The sequence below is a fragment of the Phaethon aethereus genome, assembly GCF_964289735.1.
Source record: "Phaethon aethereus genome assembly, chromosome: 12".
Classification (NCBI taxonomy): Eukaryota; Metazoa; Chordata; class Aves; order Phaethontiformes; family Phaethontidae; genus Phaethon; species Phaethon aethereus.
Genome location: NC_138588.1, coordinates 10488614 through 10509383, shown reverse-complemented (window position 1 = coordinate 10509383; position 20770 = coordinate 10488614). Strand labels below are relative to the sequence as shown.

Genomic DNA, 20770 nt, shown 5'->3' with positions numbered 1-20770 from the left:
AGGTAAATTAGGAAACAGTCTAATAACCTGCTTCTTATGTCTGATTGATTTCAAGTATGTGTGCAGAAAAAGAGCAAGGTTACTTCTTGTTAATTGCTTTCAGAAATTACAGTGTGACCTTTATACTCTCCTCAGAACTGAATGAAGGAAAAGTAATAATGACTAAAGCTAAAGCCAGATTTTCAGAAATGCATAGGTGCCTATGTGTCATGGGATGTTATCTTAGGATTTGGGCAGCAAAATATAAAGAAAAAAATCTTCTTATCCCATTGCTCAAAATATTGACGAGACGAAAACCTGGATTGATGAGCTAATTATTTAGATTATTGTAGCATTATTTTCTTACTATAGAAAGAAGTTATGATCATAAGATACTTGTTATTTCACAAATACAATCATTTGATGTGTAGAAAATCTGAAAGAATTTAAATGTACAATACATACGGTTGAGATGGAGCATAATGAAATCTGGGAAGTCAAGGAAACTAGAATGCACAATCAAAAACAAGAATAGATGCCATTTAAGATGCATTATTCCTATAAAAAATTGGCAAATCCTTATTAGCCTTCTAATAAACTTCTGGTTTTGCTTTGCTTTTAAGCTATTAGTTTAAGTGCTTTTAAAATCAGAATTTGCATTATTTAATTTGTTTCCAGTGTTATTTAAAGAAAAAATGAATGAGTAGGATTCCAGTTATTTCACTTGGGTGCTTGAAATATTGCATTTAAGTATTATGACACAACAGCTACTTCCTTTAGAATAGGATTACTATTTGACTCAGAAAATTTTGGAGTAAGCTGGCGGAAGAATTTGTGACCCTGAGAATCTGTATTCACATAGATATAGCCTGGAGGGGATGGGTAATTTGCTGGGCAGATCTCTTGTTTCTTTGGAGTATATTCTGTGCGATACATAGTTTCATCTTGAAAAGGAGCTGAATTAGGAACTGTAGCATGTACAGGTTTGAAACTTGGAGCTGGAATGATCTGATGTGGTATGTAATGAGATTTGAATGTAGTTAAATCATAAAATTTTCCTGTGGGTTTCAGAATTTCCTGGTGTTTCTTAGTAATCTCTTGCCGACAGCTGGCCCAAGCTTTGAAGTCTTCCTTTGCAGTAGTATTCCCTTGAAAAGGGGCATTGGTTCTTCTTCCATTAGAAACTGGTCTTATGGGGACAGCAGGAGAAATCTCATGCTTAACATAATCAAGATGGCTTGAGGAGTTAAAATCCATGTTGCCTGGAGGTGGAACGTACTCTTTCGTTTTGCGGACTTCAGGCAAGGAGACCAACCATGGCTGAAAACGATCCTGGAATTCAGTGACTCCATTAAAATGACCATTGGATCCGACTTTTGTATTTTCAGGCTTGCAGCTTTTTGCAAGTTGCCCAGGTAGCCCTTTAAAATCATTCCGGTGGGTTGTGAGATCTTCAAAGGGTTGGTTGCTTGGCTTATACTCTTCTTTTGATCTTAGGAATTTTGGTTCCAGTTGATGAGCAATATAAAAAGTGCGATGGCTAGTAGTACTATCAAAAGGCACGTCAGAAAGCTTGCCTACACAAGGAGGTTTAAAACTTTGTCTGGGATGCAGTTCCCTGGGAACAAAGTCATCTTGAAACGTAGTAGGATTTCCAAACTTCTCTGTAGGCGGGTGGTATATACGCTCCACCTTACTAGGTTCCCTTCTTTGAACGTCCCATGACCTATAGTCATCTTTAAGGCAAAAACAAAACTTCACCATACAAGTGTTATTATTTGAGACTATTCCTTTAAAACTAATCCACATTCTTCTGGTATTAATCTTGCAAAACAAAGAAAATGGATGTAAGTGAGAATGATAAAGTTATCTGCACGTTTGGATATGACAAAACTGTCTTCTATTACTGGTGTGATAAAAACAGACAAAAAAATTGTACATGATGCCCTATTTTGAATATTTCCTCAAGGAAAAAGAAAATGTTGCATGTACATATTCAGTGTGTGTTCCATACAGAAAATAGCCATATACAGATTTTATATACAATATCTTATATTTTACTTGGAAGTTTATGTAAATAGGCAAGACTGCAAGGAACCTCATAGGTCAATGGGTCATGTTCACTACTGATTGGGAGAATTCTCTCATAATTTCCAAATCAACATTATATCACCTTAAAGCTTGTTGGGATTTTTTTTTCTTTGCTTATGGATTTTTTTACTAACGGACTGTTCTGCTATAGTTACAAAACTTACTGTCCCATCTAAACTTGCTCTAAGTTTTTCAGGCAGTTGAAATCAATTTGTTGTCTTGCAATCACTGTACCTACTTCAGCTTCATTGTTTTTTCACTCCTTGATCCTTACTCCCTGTTGAACTGCTAACACACATTTTAAATGAAGCAGTTGCATGCTGTCTTAGTTGTATGCTCAGACTAGGATAAATTATTCATTATTTGCTAGCTTACTGCTTACACATAGGCTAAATAGAAATATTTAAATTTTTTAATAAATTATTTACAACCAATAAATATAAATAGAATATTTATATAAATGCATTTCTATCTATCATAGGCCTAAGCTTAAAGAAGCTAGTGAAATATAACTCTGGATTTTTTTTGAAGAGCCTTTTTTCCCCAACTTTGTCCTACCAACTCTTTCCGTCACGGCACTCCCTCCTCTGCTCATTTTGCACCAAGCAGTCTAATTTCCTGTTTTAATAGCCCTATCTGTCTCTCGTTATTTGAAGTATCCTTTCGGTACCCCTGGCCCTCATAATCAGGAAGATTTTTGTTTTCACCCTAGCACTCTAAAGTAGATCATAGCTCGTCATTTATTTTTACTTACTCTTAACTGGGGCTGCAGCAATGCAGTACGTGTAACAAATTCAGGATCGCATTTTATGTATAAAATTTTCTACTTGTATAAAGTGTATCAAAGTTACGTACCAGAATGACTTAAAAGACTTAGTGCCTTTGTTCTGATCATTGTAATATAATAATTTGTGTCAAAACAGATCATTATTAGGATGATATGGAAGCTATACAGTACACAAGAAAAAAATCTAAAATCAACTTTAGACCTGCTCTGTGGAAAAACACAGGTTACATGAGCTAAAACTATCTGAAAGATATATTGGTACTTTAATTACAACCAACTTGTGCTTGAGATAGCTTTAACCTAGTGTATGTTAGAATTTCTCTTCTTCTAGCCAAGAAAATGTTAGAGAAGGCTTTTCGTTTAGAAACAATAAATGTCACCTCTAAACAACTGGAATGCTAAACATTTGAAGGTGTTACCACCTGCTTTCTCTTACATCCTACTCTCTGGCCCAAACTAAGAAATCTAGTTTCTAATATAGATAATTTGGAGTACTACCTTCATCTTGGTTATTTCCCTTTCTAAAGGTAGCATATATTATTACCTTGATAGGTTGGTATAGTATCCAATTTTCCTCCTGTAGTGTGTTTTCTCTCTAGAGGTTTTACTAATGTCACTGGTTGTATTTTATAAGCATTATAATCCTTCTGGTATGTGGTTCCCAGTTCTATCTCTCCCGTCTTTGGTTTATGTTCTTCTTGTACCCGAATAGGTCGCTTCACAATATCATAGGGTAAATAATCAGATCTGAATCGGGGAAAAAGGAAACACTGGTTAAAAATACTTCTTTTTTCTGATGGCATTACTTTTGTCACTTTTCCATTATATGGAAAAAAAATTACTTATGTTTACTCTGAAAAATCAATCTGATGCCGTATGTTAGAGGGATAGCAAGGAGGAAAGAAAATCATAGTACCCAAATCAAGGGTCTCTCATGCATGATATAGCCTTTATTCAAAGGTATACCGTGAAGCAACCTTTTCTAAACTCCAAGTCTTATTCAAAGTTGAAAATATATTCTTTAAAATGTCTGAAAGGAGACTAGAAAAAGTGGCTGTAATTTTACAAAGAAATCATCCAGAAAGCAGAAGCAGGGCAAAGATCAAACTATTACAAGTGGCAGCATTTACTAATTCATGAGAATGGAATATAATCAGAAACACCATTTCATCATTTTTATATGGGCACATTACATTAAAAGGGTGTATATTACATATGTAGGTGTTTAAACAGTATAGGCAGTACACAATCAATCTTGCAGAAAGGCATTTGGCCTTTCTATGTATGTCCTTTTTTTATAAACAAATAAAGACGTTTCATCTGTTGCTCATACAGCTTAAAAGAAAAATAATGGAAAAAGTAAAGGTTTATGCTCCTGTCACATTATTAATAACGAGTGATGTCTTCTTTTAACTCTTTGAAAGGTGCTCTTTAATCTTGTAAGTTTAACGTCAGAGTCTGTGCATTGACAGGACAGACCTACTGAACCCCTTTACAGTTCACTTTCTTCAAACTCCTAATAATTTAGAACTGTCTGAATCTATTCCTTAGGGTTTCATTTTCCCACTATGTCAGATTCCACACAAGTATTACAGAAAGTTCTCCAGCTTGACAGCTTTTTCAGACTTGATGAGACCTAGATTTCCAAAACAGGTTGAAAACAAGGACAGAAATTTTAGATTATCTTTCCAGGTTAAAGGATGCAGTAAAGAATACAAATCTTTTTGTATGTGTGCTTCACTATTTTTTATGACCTTCTTGTGGTAACTGTATTTCTAGACTCAAAATTTATACTTTCAAATATGTTAAAAGTGTAAAGAATGTAATGATTGCATTTTGAAAATGATTGCAATACAATGTTCAGTTCCCCCTTAAATGAGAAAGTATAAGAGATTTTACAGAGTAATTGTAAAACACATTGCTTCAAAATGTTTACTTAAATGTTGTAATTCCTTCCATTTTTCCATGATGCGCTTGGTACTCTTGTTTCGGCTTAAGGCTCCGGGGAGGAGACATGTTGCTATACTTGGGATATTTTTCCACATACTCTGTTGTGAGGCATGGCTGTTGTCCATTATCATAAATCCTTGTGGGTTTATGAGGGCAGCGATGGCGCCTGGGTAAAACACATCAGATGAGATCATTTTGGATAGTTTCATTTAAGGGGAAAACCCATGCCCTATCTACTGGGAGTGAATAACAAACAGGGAAGATTGAACAATGTCAGTAGCATGTGTTTAAAATCTTTGAGTGATAAAACCACAAAACATTGTGCTGATGGCATAGATCCCAGAGCACAGTATACTAATACAGTAATAAACAGTGTAAGTATGCAAGTTAAGTCTTTAGTACAGAATACAAAGGATGGATAGAGTTGATCTCAGTCCTCTAAATGATGCTACCACCGAGATGTACTTTCCTCTCTTTTTTTTAAACTTTAATGATACTACTAGTCTTATTTGCAAAAATAACTAGCTATGCTTCATTTCTCATTTCATATTGTATCTTTTTTACTGTTTTTCCTCATCACTTGTCCTTCTATATCTATGCATCTGCTCATCTATTTTCACCACAACTCTTGATTAACTCTTTTTGATTAAACTTTTAGTGGTGTGAAATCTCACTTGCACTTCCAGAGCTGTGCAGGCCATTTCTGACTTTTCAACCATTTTTCAAGGAGACTAAATCCTCTATCCAAAAACTATGCTTGTTTAGAAGTAATGACATCTCTTTTTATTAATAGGTTTTACTTCAATTACACCTGCTTTCATTGATGCCTATTTTAATGACACCACTGTGTTAAGAGGTTTATCACGACTTAATTTATTACTTGTACCTTGCTGTTTTGTGTTAATTATGCATGAGATTAAAATGTACAGATTATTTTCTATATTGCTTTGAAATTCTTATTATATGAATTCTAATTTGCATAATGCACTTACATGTCTCTGGTAGTTTGTTTCAAGCATGGTTTAAAAATCTTATTTTTGCTGATGTGCTTATTATTTAATCCCTCCTTTAAGGAGATATATACTGTCAGCCTCCTACCTGTGGCTGACAACTGGCAATACTGGTTCAGATAGAAGCAAAGGGAAATAAGAAAGAAAGCATAATTTTTAAAATAAATGAATCTGGTAAAATTCTGTACATGAAAAGCAAACATAACTCAAGAACAAGAAAGGTATCCTTATTATTTATACCCTTACTGGGTACAAATAAATTCAAGTTTCAGGAAGCTAGATACCCAAGGAATAGTTCAGAGGTCTGCAAAGAAATTTAGCAAGCACTGAATACCAAAAAGGAAAAAAATAATTAAAGCCAGGTAAAATAGAATACAGAAACAGACATGAAGGACTCCTGCTGGGAAAAATAAAATAAACCCCAAAAACCCAACACTAAAAGAAGTTATCTGGAACTGGAGACCCCTAAAGCTGGTATTAGTTTGGGCTGGATGACTTTGCCAGCTCAGTAGTTCAGTAAATGAAAAATGAAGGAGCCCTGTGTAAGCCAGATCCTTTCAAAGCCTCAGGTGCTTACTCCTTTTTAATCAAGTCAACAGATAGTCAAGTAACAATTGAGAGATCTATTCAGAACATATCAGGGAAAGGAAAAAGGAAGAACAGGGAAAGAATAGGAAAGGTAGGAAAACCAGGAGGTGAGTGTGTGCTATTCCTCAGCACGGTGCTTGCCTGTCACTACATTCTTCATGAAATTCAGTTACCATCTTAGTAATATTTTTTGCAGTAAGTATAAGAGGCAGATGCTGTGTCATGCATCATCTAAAAGTAATAGCTAAGCAGAAACTAAAACCATTGAATGTATGTTTTGAAAGCTAGTTGAAATACAGGGTATCAAATTATACTGTTCTTCACCTATTTTAGGCATACAATTCAAAGGAGTTTGAAACAAACAATATTTATCCACAAAAACTTCATTTTGACAGTCTTCAGTTTGACATTAGCTGGTCCACAAGGTCAACCACCAAAAAAGACACCACCTTTGTTGTGGTATCACCACTCTTTAAAGACTTAACTCTCACTATTTTCTGAGCAATATTGTCAGTATATCCCATGTATTCCTGAATGATCATGGTACAGACAGAAATAGATACTAGAAAAATAATTACTTGCAGAGTGAGCCTGTACTTCTTGGTAGATTCAAGACAGAGGTGAAAGTAATCTAGTGTGTCTCTCCAAGGCAAGAAGCTTTTGTAATTGCATTAGAATTATTGCTGAATCAAAAACGTCCTTGATCCCAGTCACTTTAGCATATGAAATAATTTTGAACAACCTCTAAATATGCACAAAGTTACTTGGATCCGGATGAGACTGTTCAGGAGATCCTACATCCTACTCTGTACTGTGAAGGAACCTTCAGTGGGTCTAAAAGGCAATGTAAAATTACCTTAAAATAAATATGAATTTGACTTGGAGAAGAGATTAGGGGTTTTTTGGTTAACCAATAAATCTACTTTTGGATGTTGACCAACTGCTAAACCAAAAGCTTTCGTTTAAATAATAACTTTATAAAACTGATTACGTAGGACATCACAGCTCTTTAGAGAGACGATGCTAAGAATCATCAGGGAAGGCAGATTATAGCTCTGATAAATGAAATATGTTGCTTACAATTTGGCCAGAACTCCTCGAGTCACTGATTATTTTCAACTTGTTCCTTGTAGTTATCTTAAGTTCAACCCCAGAGCTGCTGATAATTCAAATTCATTTGGTGTGAATATGTCTTCCCCTATGACTGACTGATGCCTGTCTTGATGGATTATTATTCTTTCCCTTCTTTAAGGGAGACTAACTATCTTGTAGCTTGCATAAGGTCTGAACAGAATCTCAGCTAAATAAAACTGATAGTATATGGGACAAATGCTGTTGCTGTGATTATTGTAACGGAATGATGATAAATTGCACTTATTTAGGATCTGGCATACATACAGTTGTGTTTTACACAATGCTAGCAAGACCCTTGAAATTTTCCCACAAAGCATTTTCCTCCCACAGAAGTAGATCAATAATAAAAAAAGTTTTATGTTTGTAATAGTAAAAACTTATTAAAAAACCCCCAACAAGTCACAACTCAAAATTTTGATTATTTTTTTTAACTGCCAATGACTCTATGGTCTATTTGATTTCACTATGGTCTGAAAGACAGAAATTATGTATGGACACTGTATTTTTGAGAGTCATCTGCTTTCCCAGTGTTAGACAGGAGACCTGGTAGTTTTTATTGGGTTTGTGTGTATTTACGTGTGGTCAGTATGGAGGTTTAAATATCCATATTTTAGAGAAATCTTCCTCTTTCCTTTTCACTTATATTTATTCAGGAATCCAGATTTTTATAATAATGGTAGCAAATGTGCAATAAGTGGGGAAAGGCTGACAGACTGATATGAAGATAAAGCAGTAGTTTATTTTTATATCTCAAAACTAAACTTCTATGCTTCTGTATGCTGTGATTGTCTTTTATAGTAGATAAATACTATTCTTGAGTGCAGAGAGTTCATCTACCTCAGAGGCTTTATTCTTGCTTTGGAGGCCAGATGTAACGTTCTATATTTGCTGTCAGACATTTCTATTGAGCCAATGATCTGAAGCCTGACCGTACTTGGTGGTAAGGGGTAATTTTCTCTTGTATTAAGTTAACACATTTGGAACCCATGGAATATAAGAAAATAAAAATATTTCCTTTTCTTTATGGATCAGTCCCAAGACTAGCTCATACTTTCTCCACATTAAAAACATACCACTTCTAAAATAAGAAATGGATCTGGAAAATCTTAGGAAACAATACAGAATCCAGCCATTACTCTGCACAATGCAGTTTTGAGAACATTTTTGTTTAAAAAATTAAAAAAAAAACAAAAACAACCTCTAACCAAACTTACACCTCTACCATAGCAGCTTGAAAATGATAATCATACCACCTTGGCAACATCTTACGCTACTTCAAAAGTGTTAAAGTCTTAAGGTCAAGAGGCTAGAAATTATGTCAGTTATTAAAAATGGAGAAGTCCCCAGTACTGGACCTATTTTGCAAATTGATCTTCAAGCATGCTCAGCACGAGGTACACCTCCAGTGGTTTTTAGCATTACAATTATTTGCTGATTTTGAAAAAGATCATCTAATAGGCACAGGAAGCCATTCAGTCTAATAAGAAGGAATCTATTCAAAATATTCTTTAAAATCTGGTAACAAATATTTGGTTAAGAGCCCAAGACTGCAACCCCTAAGCATGAACACTAGCACTCAGATGTGAGCCTTTAATGAGTGCATTGTGTATGTTACAGTGCAAAAAAGGTCATTCTAGAACTTTGGAGGCTCTTCTCACTTCCCTGTAAAGAGAAAGCAGAATAAAGTTCTATCTTACTGACTTTCCTCCCCTGTATTTGTAAAATTTTTCCAAGTTTTTTTCTTCTGTGAACAGCTATGGAAGATTGTTTCCTTCTATTTTATTATTTAGGATTAAACAGTAATTGTATCTCAACTGAATTTCCTGCAAATAGCTAAATGATAACTTCTACAAAATATTAGATCTTATTCTTTGCTTTGAAATCTCTTCTAAGATGTGTATGCATTGTGATATCCAGGTAACACTGCTAAGCAACCAGTCTTCCCCTAAAAACAGAAACACTATAGTTACACTGAAGCAAACACAATATTCTGCCTAAACCAATAATGGCTTAAGATTTTACTGACTGTAAAAACTTCAGTGACGTTTATTTTAAACCATAAGTTTTGTGCATGTTTTATTCAATTATTCATATTATTAAATTGTGTTTTTGAATTGAGAATTTTGAGTTGAACCTCATTTTCTGCTGTCAGATTGTTTTATCTCACCATCTTTATACTTGAGCCTGAGACAGATTTGTTACCTCGTCATGAAAACAGTGTTCCAACTCTGTTACTCTAGGACTTTTGAAACAAATTTATAGGGCAAACTACACCCACAGTCTTGGCCAAAAAGGACATGAGAAGCTTTACACACTGCCTGTCTCTCACCTCTGTCTACAGATTAAAAAAAAAAAAAAAAAAAATATTGACTGATGAACAGATGGACAGAGTTTGCATACAGAAACACATAAGCCATGTGTCTGCTTATACAAACCTCAAACTGAAACCTGTAGTTCATGGTGTGCTTTGCAGCCATAGGGTTGGCCCTGTACTTCCAATAGATAGTGATAACACTCTTGTGATCTTAGGATGACTCTCCTAGTATGTAGTTGTTGGATGACTTTTTCTTTTTTAATATTATAGACTGTATCTTTGAATGCTAGGATGGTTATTTTTCTGGGTTTTTTTTAGGTAGACAGAGAAGAAATTGAAAATAGTAACAGTACTGACTCCAAACTTATAAACATATATCTGAATTTTGCAAGGTTTAAATCCCTTATGATTTTGGGAAACCTGATGTGAATTTTTTTACCTATGGCATTGATAATATTGCGTATAGACCTGTCATTGTAATTTTAAACAAACAAATTGCCTGCTTTACCCTCTTATGCCAGCCTCCCTGGGCCAAAGAGACTACAGTACAATGACGGACTGTGTGTTTCCATATTGGATCACTTGAATGTAAAGAAATAGCGGGGCTTCCTTTCACGGTGGAGAGCATTACCGGATGTGATGTTAGAAAGGCAGGTATGTTGGATCTATTTTAAAGGCTGTAGCACTTGCACGGGTTTCTGTCAAGGTTGATTTAGCCAGAGCTCTTCTGCGGGTTCCTTCGGTGCAGCCCCTCTCTCCACACAGCAGAGTTGGCTCTGCTGTATGGAAAAGCCTGATCCTGGGGTTTAGTCCAGGCGGCTTTGAAGGACTGTCTCCGTTCTTTTCTATTTTAATGCATTTAAGAGCTGCCTTTTCCCCTGCTTGATTTAAACATAAAAATACTACTTCACATTTACTAAGAAGATCCCTTTCAGAAAACAGGGAAGCCAGAAACCGTTGAAATGGGAATGTTACCCAGTTTCTGCCTTCCCACGGCTAAAAGTATTAGCCACGACTGGGCACGGGGTACCTCGCGAAAACCGGGAAGGGGGAGGAGGGGGACAAGATCAGGGGTGTTTTTGTGGGGGCGGTGTTGGGAGTGCCCGGAGTGCTCAGGGGGAGCCGCCGCCGTCTTCCTGTGGGGACACCCTCCCGCGGACCGAGGTCTGGCCCCACTCCCCGAAGACGCTGGCGACCCGTGGGGCTGCTTACCCGCAGGTACAAATCTCGCACAGACACCGAGGCGGCTTCATGCTCCCGCCCCGCCTCTCCGCCGGCGGGACTCGGGAAGCGCTCCGTCGCGCGGCAACGGCGGCGTCCTCGCGACCAGCGGCCTCCGTCGGCTTCCGTCCGGCGTCACGCACCGGGGGGCGGGGTAGAGGAGGAACGGGCGCGGGCTTCCGGGCGCGGGCGGCGCGGCGCCGGGAGGGAGCGCAGGTGGGGTGTTCCCCTCGCCCCCTCTGTGAGGGGCCGTTTGGCGGCTGGGGTGGGGGCGGGCGCGGGACCGGGCTCGCGCGCGCACAGGGCGGCGGCGCGGGTGCGCGGGCAGGGCGGCGCGGAGCGGCGCGGCCTCCCCCCGCCCTCCCTGCCTCACCCCCTCGGCCCCGGCGCTGAGGGCACCCCCGGCAGCGTCGCGGCGGTCCCCGGCGTGGAAATGTCGGGGCAGGCCTGCGGCCCCCTCCCGGGGCACCGGTCCCTCGGGCGGCTGTGCGCAGCCGACGCGCTGGGGGGGGCCGGCAGCAGCCGCGTGGGGAGCGCGGCGGGGGGGCTGCTGCTGCCGGCGGTGCCTGCTAGAAGGGGCGGGAGGGGAAGGCGAAACGGGGCACGGGGCGGGGGACAGCCCCCGCGTTTGCGCCGTCCGAGCGTGAGGCGTGAGGTTGTGCCTCTCCGAGACCCCTTCGGGCGCGCAGAGCCGAGGCGGGTCTGTGCTCATGCGTGACGAAAAACTGACTAAAAACCCCAACCCCCTCGTTCTTAAACGTGGAAACGTGCCCCGTGTTTCCCAAGTTTCTGGTGCGGTACAAACGGTGTCTGCGGAACGTGACGCACTCCACGTGTCGGAGGACGTTTCCCTGATGAGTAACTCTAATCACAACTTACGTAATTTAAAAACAAACAAAGCTGTTTCTTAAACTGTCTCCTAAATAAAATACTTTCCTCCCTTCACAGTATTAGCTAACCATGGTCCTCACAAGCGTGGGAAAGATGGTTGACCTCCAGAAGAAGACTTCTGGAATCAGGAATATCTGTATATTAGCCCATGTGGATCATGGTAAGACGAGTGCTTGTGGCTGATGGAAACCTTGTGTGTGGCAATGTAGTTTTTATGATGGGATGATGGGAGATTTTGGCCACTTTTAAAGCAGTAGGTTTTCATGGATTTAGCTTTAAACCATCTTAATCCTGGTTCTGACAAGTAAATTTGCTTTCTGCATGCTTCTTTTGGCCTGATGCAGCTTATTTTTTAGAATGTAAGAAAGCATTATGCAATAATGTGGAAGAGTTGAAACTGGACGTTGTCTACTTTTGTGATGCTGAATGTTAGCATGAATGAAATACATGCGTGTGTGTGAGGTAGGCTGTTGTATTTCTATTTTTTACTTAACGGAAAAACTTTGTTATGTAAGTGGAAATAATACTTAGTTTAGGACACACATCTTGTGTCTGATTGAATGATACACTGAGGTTCTGATGTACTGTTTGTTATTTCAACTACTTTTCTGGTCATGACAGGTAAGGTTGCATCCAGTCTTCAAAAATGAATTTGTGTGCACCTAACAGGTGAAGTTGAATAATTGGATTTCTGTTTTTTTTAAAGTTAGTTTGTACTTCCATGGGATTTTAAAGCCTTTATTAATGTTGATGTCTCAGAACACTAGATGTTGTCAGGATTCATAATATTGTCGCATCTTTTTCCACTGTCTGTAGTAATTTAAAATAAGTAATTTGTTTTTCTTTTCAGGCAAAACTACTCTGGCTGATTGTCTAATATCTAGCAATGGAATAATCTCTAGCCGCTTGGCAGGAAAGGTAGAGTTATACTGTCATTTTTAACAAAACTAGTGTCTATGTGCTAGGATTGTAAATCAGTGATGATTGAGGAAATTCCATTCCTAGTCTTATTAAACCTCATTTTCTCGCAGTCATACCTTTTGACAGTTGATAAGTAACTTGCAAAGATAATTCTACGGATTTATCACTTCTTCTTTTGTTTTTGTACTCAGCTGAGATATCTAGACAGTAGAGAAGATGAACAGATCCGAGGAATAACGATGAAATCTAGTGCAATTTCATTGCACTTTGTGAGAGGTAAGTTGTTGATGCTGGCAAGTATAAGCTTTAATTTTTTTTGTTTGTTTATTTTCACTCTCTCTTCATTGTTGCTGTTGAGATCTTTTTGTATGCAACTTTTACTTTCATGTTTCTCAGTGTTAGGCTATGATTCTGCAAAGACTTAGGCATGTATTCAACTGTTAACCAAGATAATAGAGTTCCATCTCAGGGTTATGAAAACCATCTTCAGTTGTATCTCTGAGTGGAGGCTATTAGAACAGTTGCCTTTATCTTTTTATTGTAGATCTAAATCTTTATATTTTAGTCTTAATTCTTGAAATAATATCGCTGAAACGCAAGATGTTCTTTCAAAAAGCAGCAAATTTTTAAATGCTTTTGTGCAGTCTTATCTTTACTATACTTTTATGTCAAGGTGCCTGTATACTCTGGTATAAGTTCTTCAGAGGGTTTTTTTATAGTGTAGTCACAGTCTCATCTTTGTTGTGACTCCGTGTTCCTCACCAGTCTTATCCTCAGCAAGGTGAATGAAAAACATGAAATACATTGCTAACCAGCTTGTGCAGAAAAAAGAGTAACAACCAGAAAATTTGCATGAACAGAAAGGCCACCATTAGTCTTTCCGTTTCAGCTACAGCTAATTATAAAAAATAGTAGAAATCAATAATCTTCCGGCTAAGTATTGTAAACTGTGGCTGGTTTATTGTTGACCCTGAAATGACCTTACTTTTAATGGTTAGAATCTTTTATGTCTGTTGTTTTTCTGTTGTATTGAAATTTAGACTCCAACACAACTTCTTAAACAGGAAAGTTATTTGATCTTATTTTGATTATCATATAAATGCCGTGAGTTCATCAAAAGTTGACTGGAGTCTCTTCTAAGCAGAATTTTTTGGGGATGTAGAAGATACTGAAAATTTCTCCTGTATTGATATATTGAAGATATTTTAGTAATACGGAGTCAAAAGCATGTTTTAAGAAAATCACAAGGTTGAAATGAGGCATTATATCAAGAATGCAGGGTTTATTTTTATGACAGTCTGTCATGATTTATTTTTAAAATGCAGACTGTAATGTAGTTGCTTTATGTTTTAGCTAGTGATCTATTTGTAATGCTATTACAAGCTTGTTCAGGGTTACGGTTTTTCTTTTTGTTTGGTTGGCTGGTGTGTTTTTGGTTTTAATTTTCCAAAAGTAGCTGCAGATTTGGTCCTTAGAAATCTATTAGCTTAAGCTGTATAACTGGGTGGCTGAAAGAAGTATTTTTGAAACTGTTCTGAAATATTAATTTATTGTTTGATCCTAGGTGATCAGGAGTATCTCATTAATTTAATAGACTCCCCAGGGCACGTGGATTTTTCTTCAGAAGTATCTACTGCTGTCCGACTCTGTGATGGTTGCATCATAGTGGTGGATGCTGTTGAAGGAGTCTGTCCACAGGTGAAATAAGTATCTTAAATAGAGAAAGAGGGTAGAGAAGACAGAGTAAGCAAAGGCTTAAGTGTATAATGTAGAAATAAAAGATGAGCTTGTTTAAGAAATTTTGTAAAACTTCCAATAAATGACAATGTACTTGAGGTATGAAAGAGGGTAGTTGGTTTCATAGTGCAGAAAAACTGAGGAACGCTGGTGAGTGGGTGTAGTGATGTAGGGTTGAAACAGTGAGTATGGTATTTTTCAGGTGATGGAGTATTTGTATGGAGTAGAAATAAGTATCTTAAGGGAAATAATTTAATATCTTTATATGTGGTTTTAGGGTATTGAAAGTGAAAAAATACGCAAAATAACATTGAGATTGCTTTTTTCATGACTTTTATTAGGGGTTTTTTTTTGTTTTTGTGGGTGTTTTTGCTATGAAATTCTGCGATTCTGCAATACCTAACACTATGTACTATGGGAGTCAAATTTCTGGTTTGAATGTCAACCTGTATTTTATTATATGTTTAATTAAATTTTAGAATTATATTGTCATTTACTTTCGCAATCCATCTCTTTTGTAGTATTGAGCTTTCTGTAATGGACTTTTTTTTTTTTAAACTATTTCCTTCCTAATAGACTCAAGCAGTTCTACGGCAAGCGTGGCTAGAAAATATACGTCCAGTATTGGTGATTAATAAAATTGATCGCTTGATTGTGGAGCTCAAGCTCACCCCTCAGGAAGCGTACTTGCACCTTAAGAATATCTTAGAACAGGTATTCATGCTATGGTGTTGTGCGAACACAGTAGATTTTGTTGAGGTTTTTTTTCTTCCCCCTTTTCTCCATTCTTGGATTGAGAGAGACTGTAATTTTCACTGCCTTATAGCTGGAATAAATTTAGTGCAGCAGAACCATTTTTTTCTTACTTTGTGGGATCAAGCACTGTAACATCTAGTCTAATTTTTAACATTGAGATACATTTTATTTCTAGTTGCTTTTGAGGTTCATCCAGAATGCCTGTGATAAAGAAAAGAGTATTAAATGCCTCTTGACATCAGGAAGAGTCTTCATTTTTAGAAATAGTATGCTGAATATTTTGTTCTTCCAGTTAAACTGCTTGAACTTCTTTGGAGATAGACAAATAATATCTTGAGACTGCACCTGATACTGATTGATTTATGAAGGTATAAAGTTAATACATCTTTTACGTTGTAAGTTAAGTTGCCTTCAAACTTTTTTCCCCCCCGAGCTTACTTTGAAGCACTTAGCTACCTGGTTTCCTTTGCCCTCCTTTGTTGCTTGTTTGTTGGCGATAACAAGTTCTTACTTCACCACTCCTTGTTCTGAGAGGCGAAAGTGTATTACACGTGATACTCTATATCTGATTCAGTCCTGATGTGGCTGACTTTGACTTGGAAAGTACACGGCGTTTAAGTTGAACTGTTAGTCTCATCAAACTCTTGTTGCCTTCAAATGGGCAGGATTAGATACACAAGGTCTGTGTTTTAAACTGCAAAATGAATCATAGGCATTCTTGTTAAAAAAAAAATCTTTTTATATTTTGGAGGGCAAGGGAATTGCATTTTAATTGCAAGGGTTGTGAAAGAGTGAACGAATCTGAGTGTTTTTACATATCCTTCTGTAGATCAATGCAGTCACTGGAGCACTCTTTACCTCTAAAGTCTTAGAAGAAAGAGCTGAGAAAGAAACAGAAAGTGAAAGTATTTCAGACAATACACCAGGAGATCAAATTTATGACTGGAGTGCTGGACTGGAAGATACTGATGATTCACATCTTTATTTTTCACCAGACTATGGAAATGTGGTGTTTGCCAGTGCAATTGATGGCTGGGGTTTTGGGTAAGTCTGGGATTTAGTTACTGTCCTTTTTTTTTTCTTTTTTTTTAAATTGATTACTGCAATTAATTTTGAAGTATTTCAGTTGCTTCCTATTTCTAAAGATGTTTTTTATATTTTTCTGTGATAACACAACTGTATATAATCAGTTCTAATATATTATTAACACTGGGCAGCTGAAAGTACTACCAGCTTTGTCATCTCTGTGGTAGGGACCCTTCTTTTACTTACACAGCAGCTGCTGAGCCCGCTGTAGTGTCCAGCCTAGCCTGGTAGACTGGTATTTTATTAATTGCTGATATTTAATAGGCTGTAATAGACCAGGCCAAAAACTGCGTCAGTACAGGAGCCGTTTCACAAGTAGATTGGACCTTCCAGCTACTGGGTCAGTGACATTTGTAACAAGCATAAGACAGGCAACTGGTACCAGGGCAGCAGTTTTGGCTGTCCAGTTCGGTCCAGTACAATTTTGGGTTACAGCATTACTGTGATCTGTTTTTTCTGTACCAGATTTTGCCTTGTCCTTGAAATGACACATCTGTTCTGAAGCATTTATGCTCATCAGTCTTAATCTAGCTTTTCTCTGTTCTTCATTCAGGTGCATTTCTTATTTCTTGTTACCTAGCATCTTTCTATTTCTGTTTCAGCAGTTGCTAAGCAGCATTGCAGAGATGATTAAGTAAGAATTTGGGGATAGAATAATTTCAGAAAATTTTCTGGATTACTGTTATTTGCCTTTGTGATCAGTTCTGTTTTTCAGCCCTGTTCTTAGTAGTTAGTTTCAAAGGGCAGCAGGCTAGTGTAAAGATTACACATGTTCTGATTGCTTGCCACAAGGTGGAGTCGTTGCCTTCATCATGAAAATCCAATAAAAAGGTACACTCACTAACACAGTGAATGTCTTTGATATTGCAAAACCTTTAAAAAAATGAGCTCCAGGATTCTGATTTTTGAAGTCCAGCTCTTAAATAAGGTTCCATGTGTAGTTTGTAGTCTTAACACAAATATTTATTGTCACTGCAGTGGAAAGGAAAAATAAAATAGGCTATTTTAGTTTAATTATCTGCCATGAATAACAATAATTTATAAAAACAAAAATCAGAGTCTAAGTGGTGTAAATAAAATTGAAAACAAATCTTCAAATTCTGACATGTTGGGATATTCTTTAGTCTGAAAAAGGTCTTTTCATAGAGGATTTCTGTGACGGGAGACCACGTCTGAAGGCTAGAGGGGGTTTTCCGATACGTTTGGTCATCTGCACATTAACACACATCTTCTCTGAAGTCCCATATGGTGCCCACAGTCATTCTTCTGTTTTATGATGTGCAGGGAAACAGTGTTTTGGTTTCTGTAAGCTTTAGTTTTCCTGACTTGTAACTTTTCATTGAAATTCCATGGAAAAAATGGATTATGGTAGTAAACTGTTGTTATACAGAGTGTTTCGGATGCAGCTGCTACAAACTTGTCCAAGTTCAGAGTCACAGTATGAACGTTTTCTTTAGCAGATACTGAAATGATTTAGAGCTGCTATTTTTGTCCTGTATGGAAAAAGATTGGGCAATTTGCAGTTTGCTTTTGTTTTAGGTACTGACAAAGCCTGTGGAAGGGAATAAATGAAAACAAAAAGCTAAGTTTTTGATTTGGGAAATTCAAAGGTGGCCTAGGTTTAGTGTTAGTATTCTAAGTTTGCTGCTAGGGAATGCTAAATATTAAGAAAAGTGTTTCTTAAAGAAAATGATACAGTGGAGTACTTCGTTACAACAAGTAGAATTATAAACTCAAAAGCAATTTAGAAACGATTTCTTTAGCTCAAGCTACTTGATATTTGCAAGTAAATGATCAACTGTGAAGATTTTATAGGCTACATCCCGATACAAGCATGTGGTCATAAACACCCTATCATCACCTTTGTAAATGAGAAAGCAAGCATGTTGTTCTTGAATGGTGGGTGAATATAATGGTTATTTTTGTAAAAGTGAGACTTCAGATACTATCTTCATGATTTCTTTTCCTCTGATAATTTCTCTGCAATTAAATTTCATACAAATGTGGCAGAAAATTGATTTGTTTCTCCAGCTCAGAAGTTTAGCAAAAAATACTTCAATTTGGACTGTTTGACACAGGAGTTTACTCTATGATGTACTTCCAGGTTATGCATCTCATTTGTAATAACGTTGGTGTATATACAGAGCGGTGGAAAAGAAAATTTCTGTAAAACAGTGCTTAGGGCTGGAGAGTATTCAATTTGTTGTTTTCAGAGATAATACCTTCTGTTAATTTTATTTTTTAATTATTTTTTCACAAAAGCTTTTAGCACTTGCTATATGTTGGTATCTGATATTGCTGTAGAGTGGAATGTGTGATAGATGATTAATGATATATGCTAGGGTAGTCTGAAGTGGAATGATAACTGCTCAAGCTTTAGTTGTTTCTTTGTATTTGCTATGTCCCTGCCACTTGAAATGTTTGTCAAGTGGCTTGAACCTTCCTAGCAGAGTTCTGTAAGGCTGAAATCTAAATATTGGTTGTAATTTAGCTTCAAATGGGGGAAAAGAAATGGGCCAGATATAACGTGTTCTTATTTCTGTGATTGGTATATTGGTATACTAGAGAGGATTGATAGGTTTTCTGTTTATTCTTTGCCAATACTATACTGATACAAGATAAAAAACTTAAAATGCTTTTTGTTGAATATTAGACTAAAACCCATGTTTGCTAAGATTCCTCAAATTTTAATCCCCTTCTGTTTTATATACTGAAACTTTTTAAAGATCATGTTAATTGAACTTTTCATGTACAAGACTGTATCTCAGCCAAAAACATTTATGCATCTAACTTAGACAAGTGACATTAGTGTTCTGCTGCTGGGTCTGGATCAGACTGTTCATACATTACCTGATAGACTAAGTTGTGTTAATCTGTTCTCTATTCCATAAAATGTGCCTACAGCTTGGACAAATAACAGGACTCCTATCTGCTAGTTTTCTTATTTGTTTCTGTCCTCACTCTCCATTTTTCCTTCACATCCTGAGAATGTTTTAATGAATTTGTTGAAGCTGAATTAAGATTGTCAGCTTTCTGATACTACTTTGTTTGTTACGATGAACTGGCAGGCCCTTGTTCTGATAAATCATATAATGGGGGCGGAAAGGAACATTTTCCTTACTTAGTTTCAAGAGGTACTTCTGGATTGCCATCAGTACCATGTGGTGAAATAGGGATCACTGGAGCATTTTCTTAATTGGGGCAAGCCTTGACTGCTGTAACACGGTCATGGGTTCTGTTCCTAAAGGTATTACGACTTGTCATGGCAGAAGAAAATCAAGGCATTAGGCAGAAGAAAATCAAGGCCAGCCTCATCCAGTGCAGTTAGTACATATGCTTTTCTGATAATCCTCAAATGCTGAGAGAATGCCGTAAATACATATGCAGGAGCTGCTGGCAGAAGAATCTTGAAGATTCTCCCCCTGTTCAGAGTTTGGGATAGTTTCTAGAAAAAAAAAAAAAAATCTTTTTGGTCTTAGTTCAGAACTCATGAAGAACTCAAGCTTATGTCTTGCTGAGATGGGCAGGTCTTTTTTCAGGTCTGTAGAAATATGAGAATTCTGGATTTCAAAGAACAGATTATCAAATATTGTTCTGTAAATAGGATTGTTCTGATTGTAAACCTGTATTTTGGTTTCTGCATGCACAGGGAGCAAATATGTGGAAATTTTTTCTATTACTGCTCACTGAACATTTTCAGCAAGGAAACTAGAATGTTCAGGACTCCCTCCTTAGGCCATAAGCAGCCTGCATTTATTAACTTTTGGGGACCCTGAACAACACAATTGGCTTTATAGCACAATTTTGGCATTGCAGTTTTTATGTTATTTTCTGGGTTTTACTCATTATTAAAGCAATGATTCAAACAACAAGCAGTGCCCTAAGTAGTTAATTTAAAAAATAATTACCACCATCTCATGGTTCAAGTGTAGCTCAAAGCAATACTTGATTTTTTTTTAACTTGTACCATTCTGGTCACAGACCATAGTTAAATGTGTCATGGGATGTCTTTCTTTGAATTTGAGAGTCATCACATAAATATTTAGAACTTTTGTGTTACACTTTTGAGTTTCTACTGGTAGGGTAGCACACAAATACTTATTTCAAATAAACAAGTTAGCCTTGAGGCTGACTTGAAACAAAACAAAAACATACAAATACTACTGACATTTTTGTCAACATAAAAATATTTATGACCAAATATTTTTGCAGGTGTAAATGTTAAACAATGTCAGCTAAAGTGAAGGCAATTGGAAAAAGAGGTGTAAAACAAGGATTTGAGATTTGTGTGTGATTTTTGTATAA

General features: G+C 37.1%; 2 protein-coding genes across 2 annotated transcripts in view; one reads left to right on the top strand and one right to left on the bottom strand.

Moving 5' to 3' along the window:
* Positions 1-732: 732 nt before the first annotated feature.
* Positions 733-11106, bottom strand: SAXO2 (stabilizer of axonemal microtubules 2; the record flags this gene model as incomplete). Its single annotated transcript, XM_082005008.1, has 4 exons — positions 733-1715; positions 3402-3604; positions 4794-4973; positions 11066-11106. The coding sequence occupies 4 exons, from the start codon at positions 11104-11106 to the stop codon at positions 733-735; spliced, it is 1407 nt and encodes a 468-aa protein (XP_081861134.1).
* A 928-nt stretch (positions 11107-12034) lies between these two features.
* EFL1 (elongation factor like GTPase 1) overlaps positions 12035-20770 on the top strand; it is a gene marked incomplete at its 5' end in the record, with an annotated part of 79851 nt that continues 71115 nt past the window's right edge. The window contains 6 exons of the mRNA XM_082005249.1: positions 12035-12125; positions 12816-12883; positions 13078-13162; positions 14451-14584; positions 15200-15337; positions 16209-16423. Of these exons, the coding sequence (XP_081861375.1) occupies positions 12035-12125; positions 12816-12883; positions 13078-13162; positions 14451-14584; positions 15200-15337; positions 16209-16423 (731 nt within the window). The remainder of the gene's footprint in view (positions 12126-12815; positions 12884-13077; positions 13163-14450; positions 14585-15199; positions 15338-16208; positions 16424-20770) is intronic.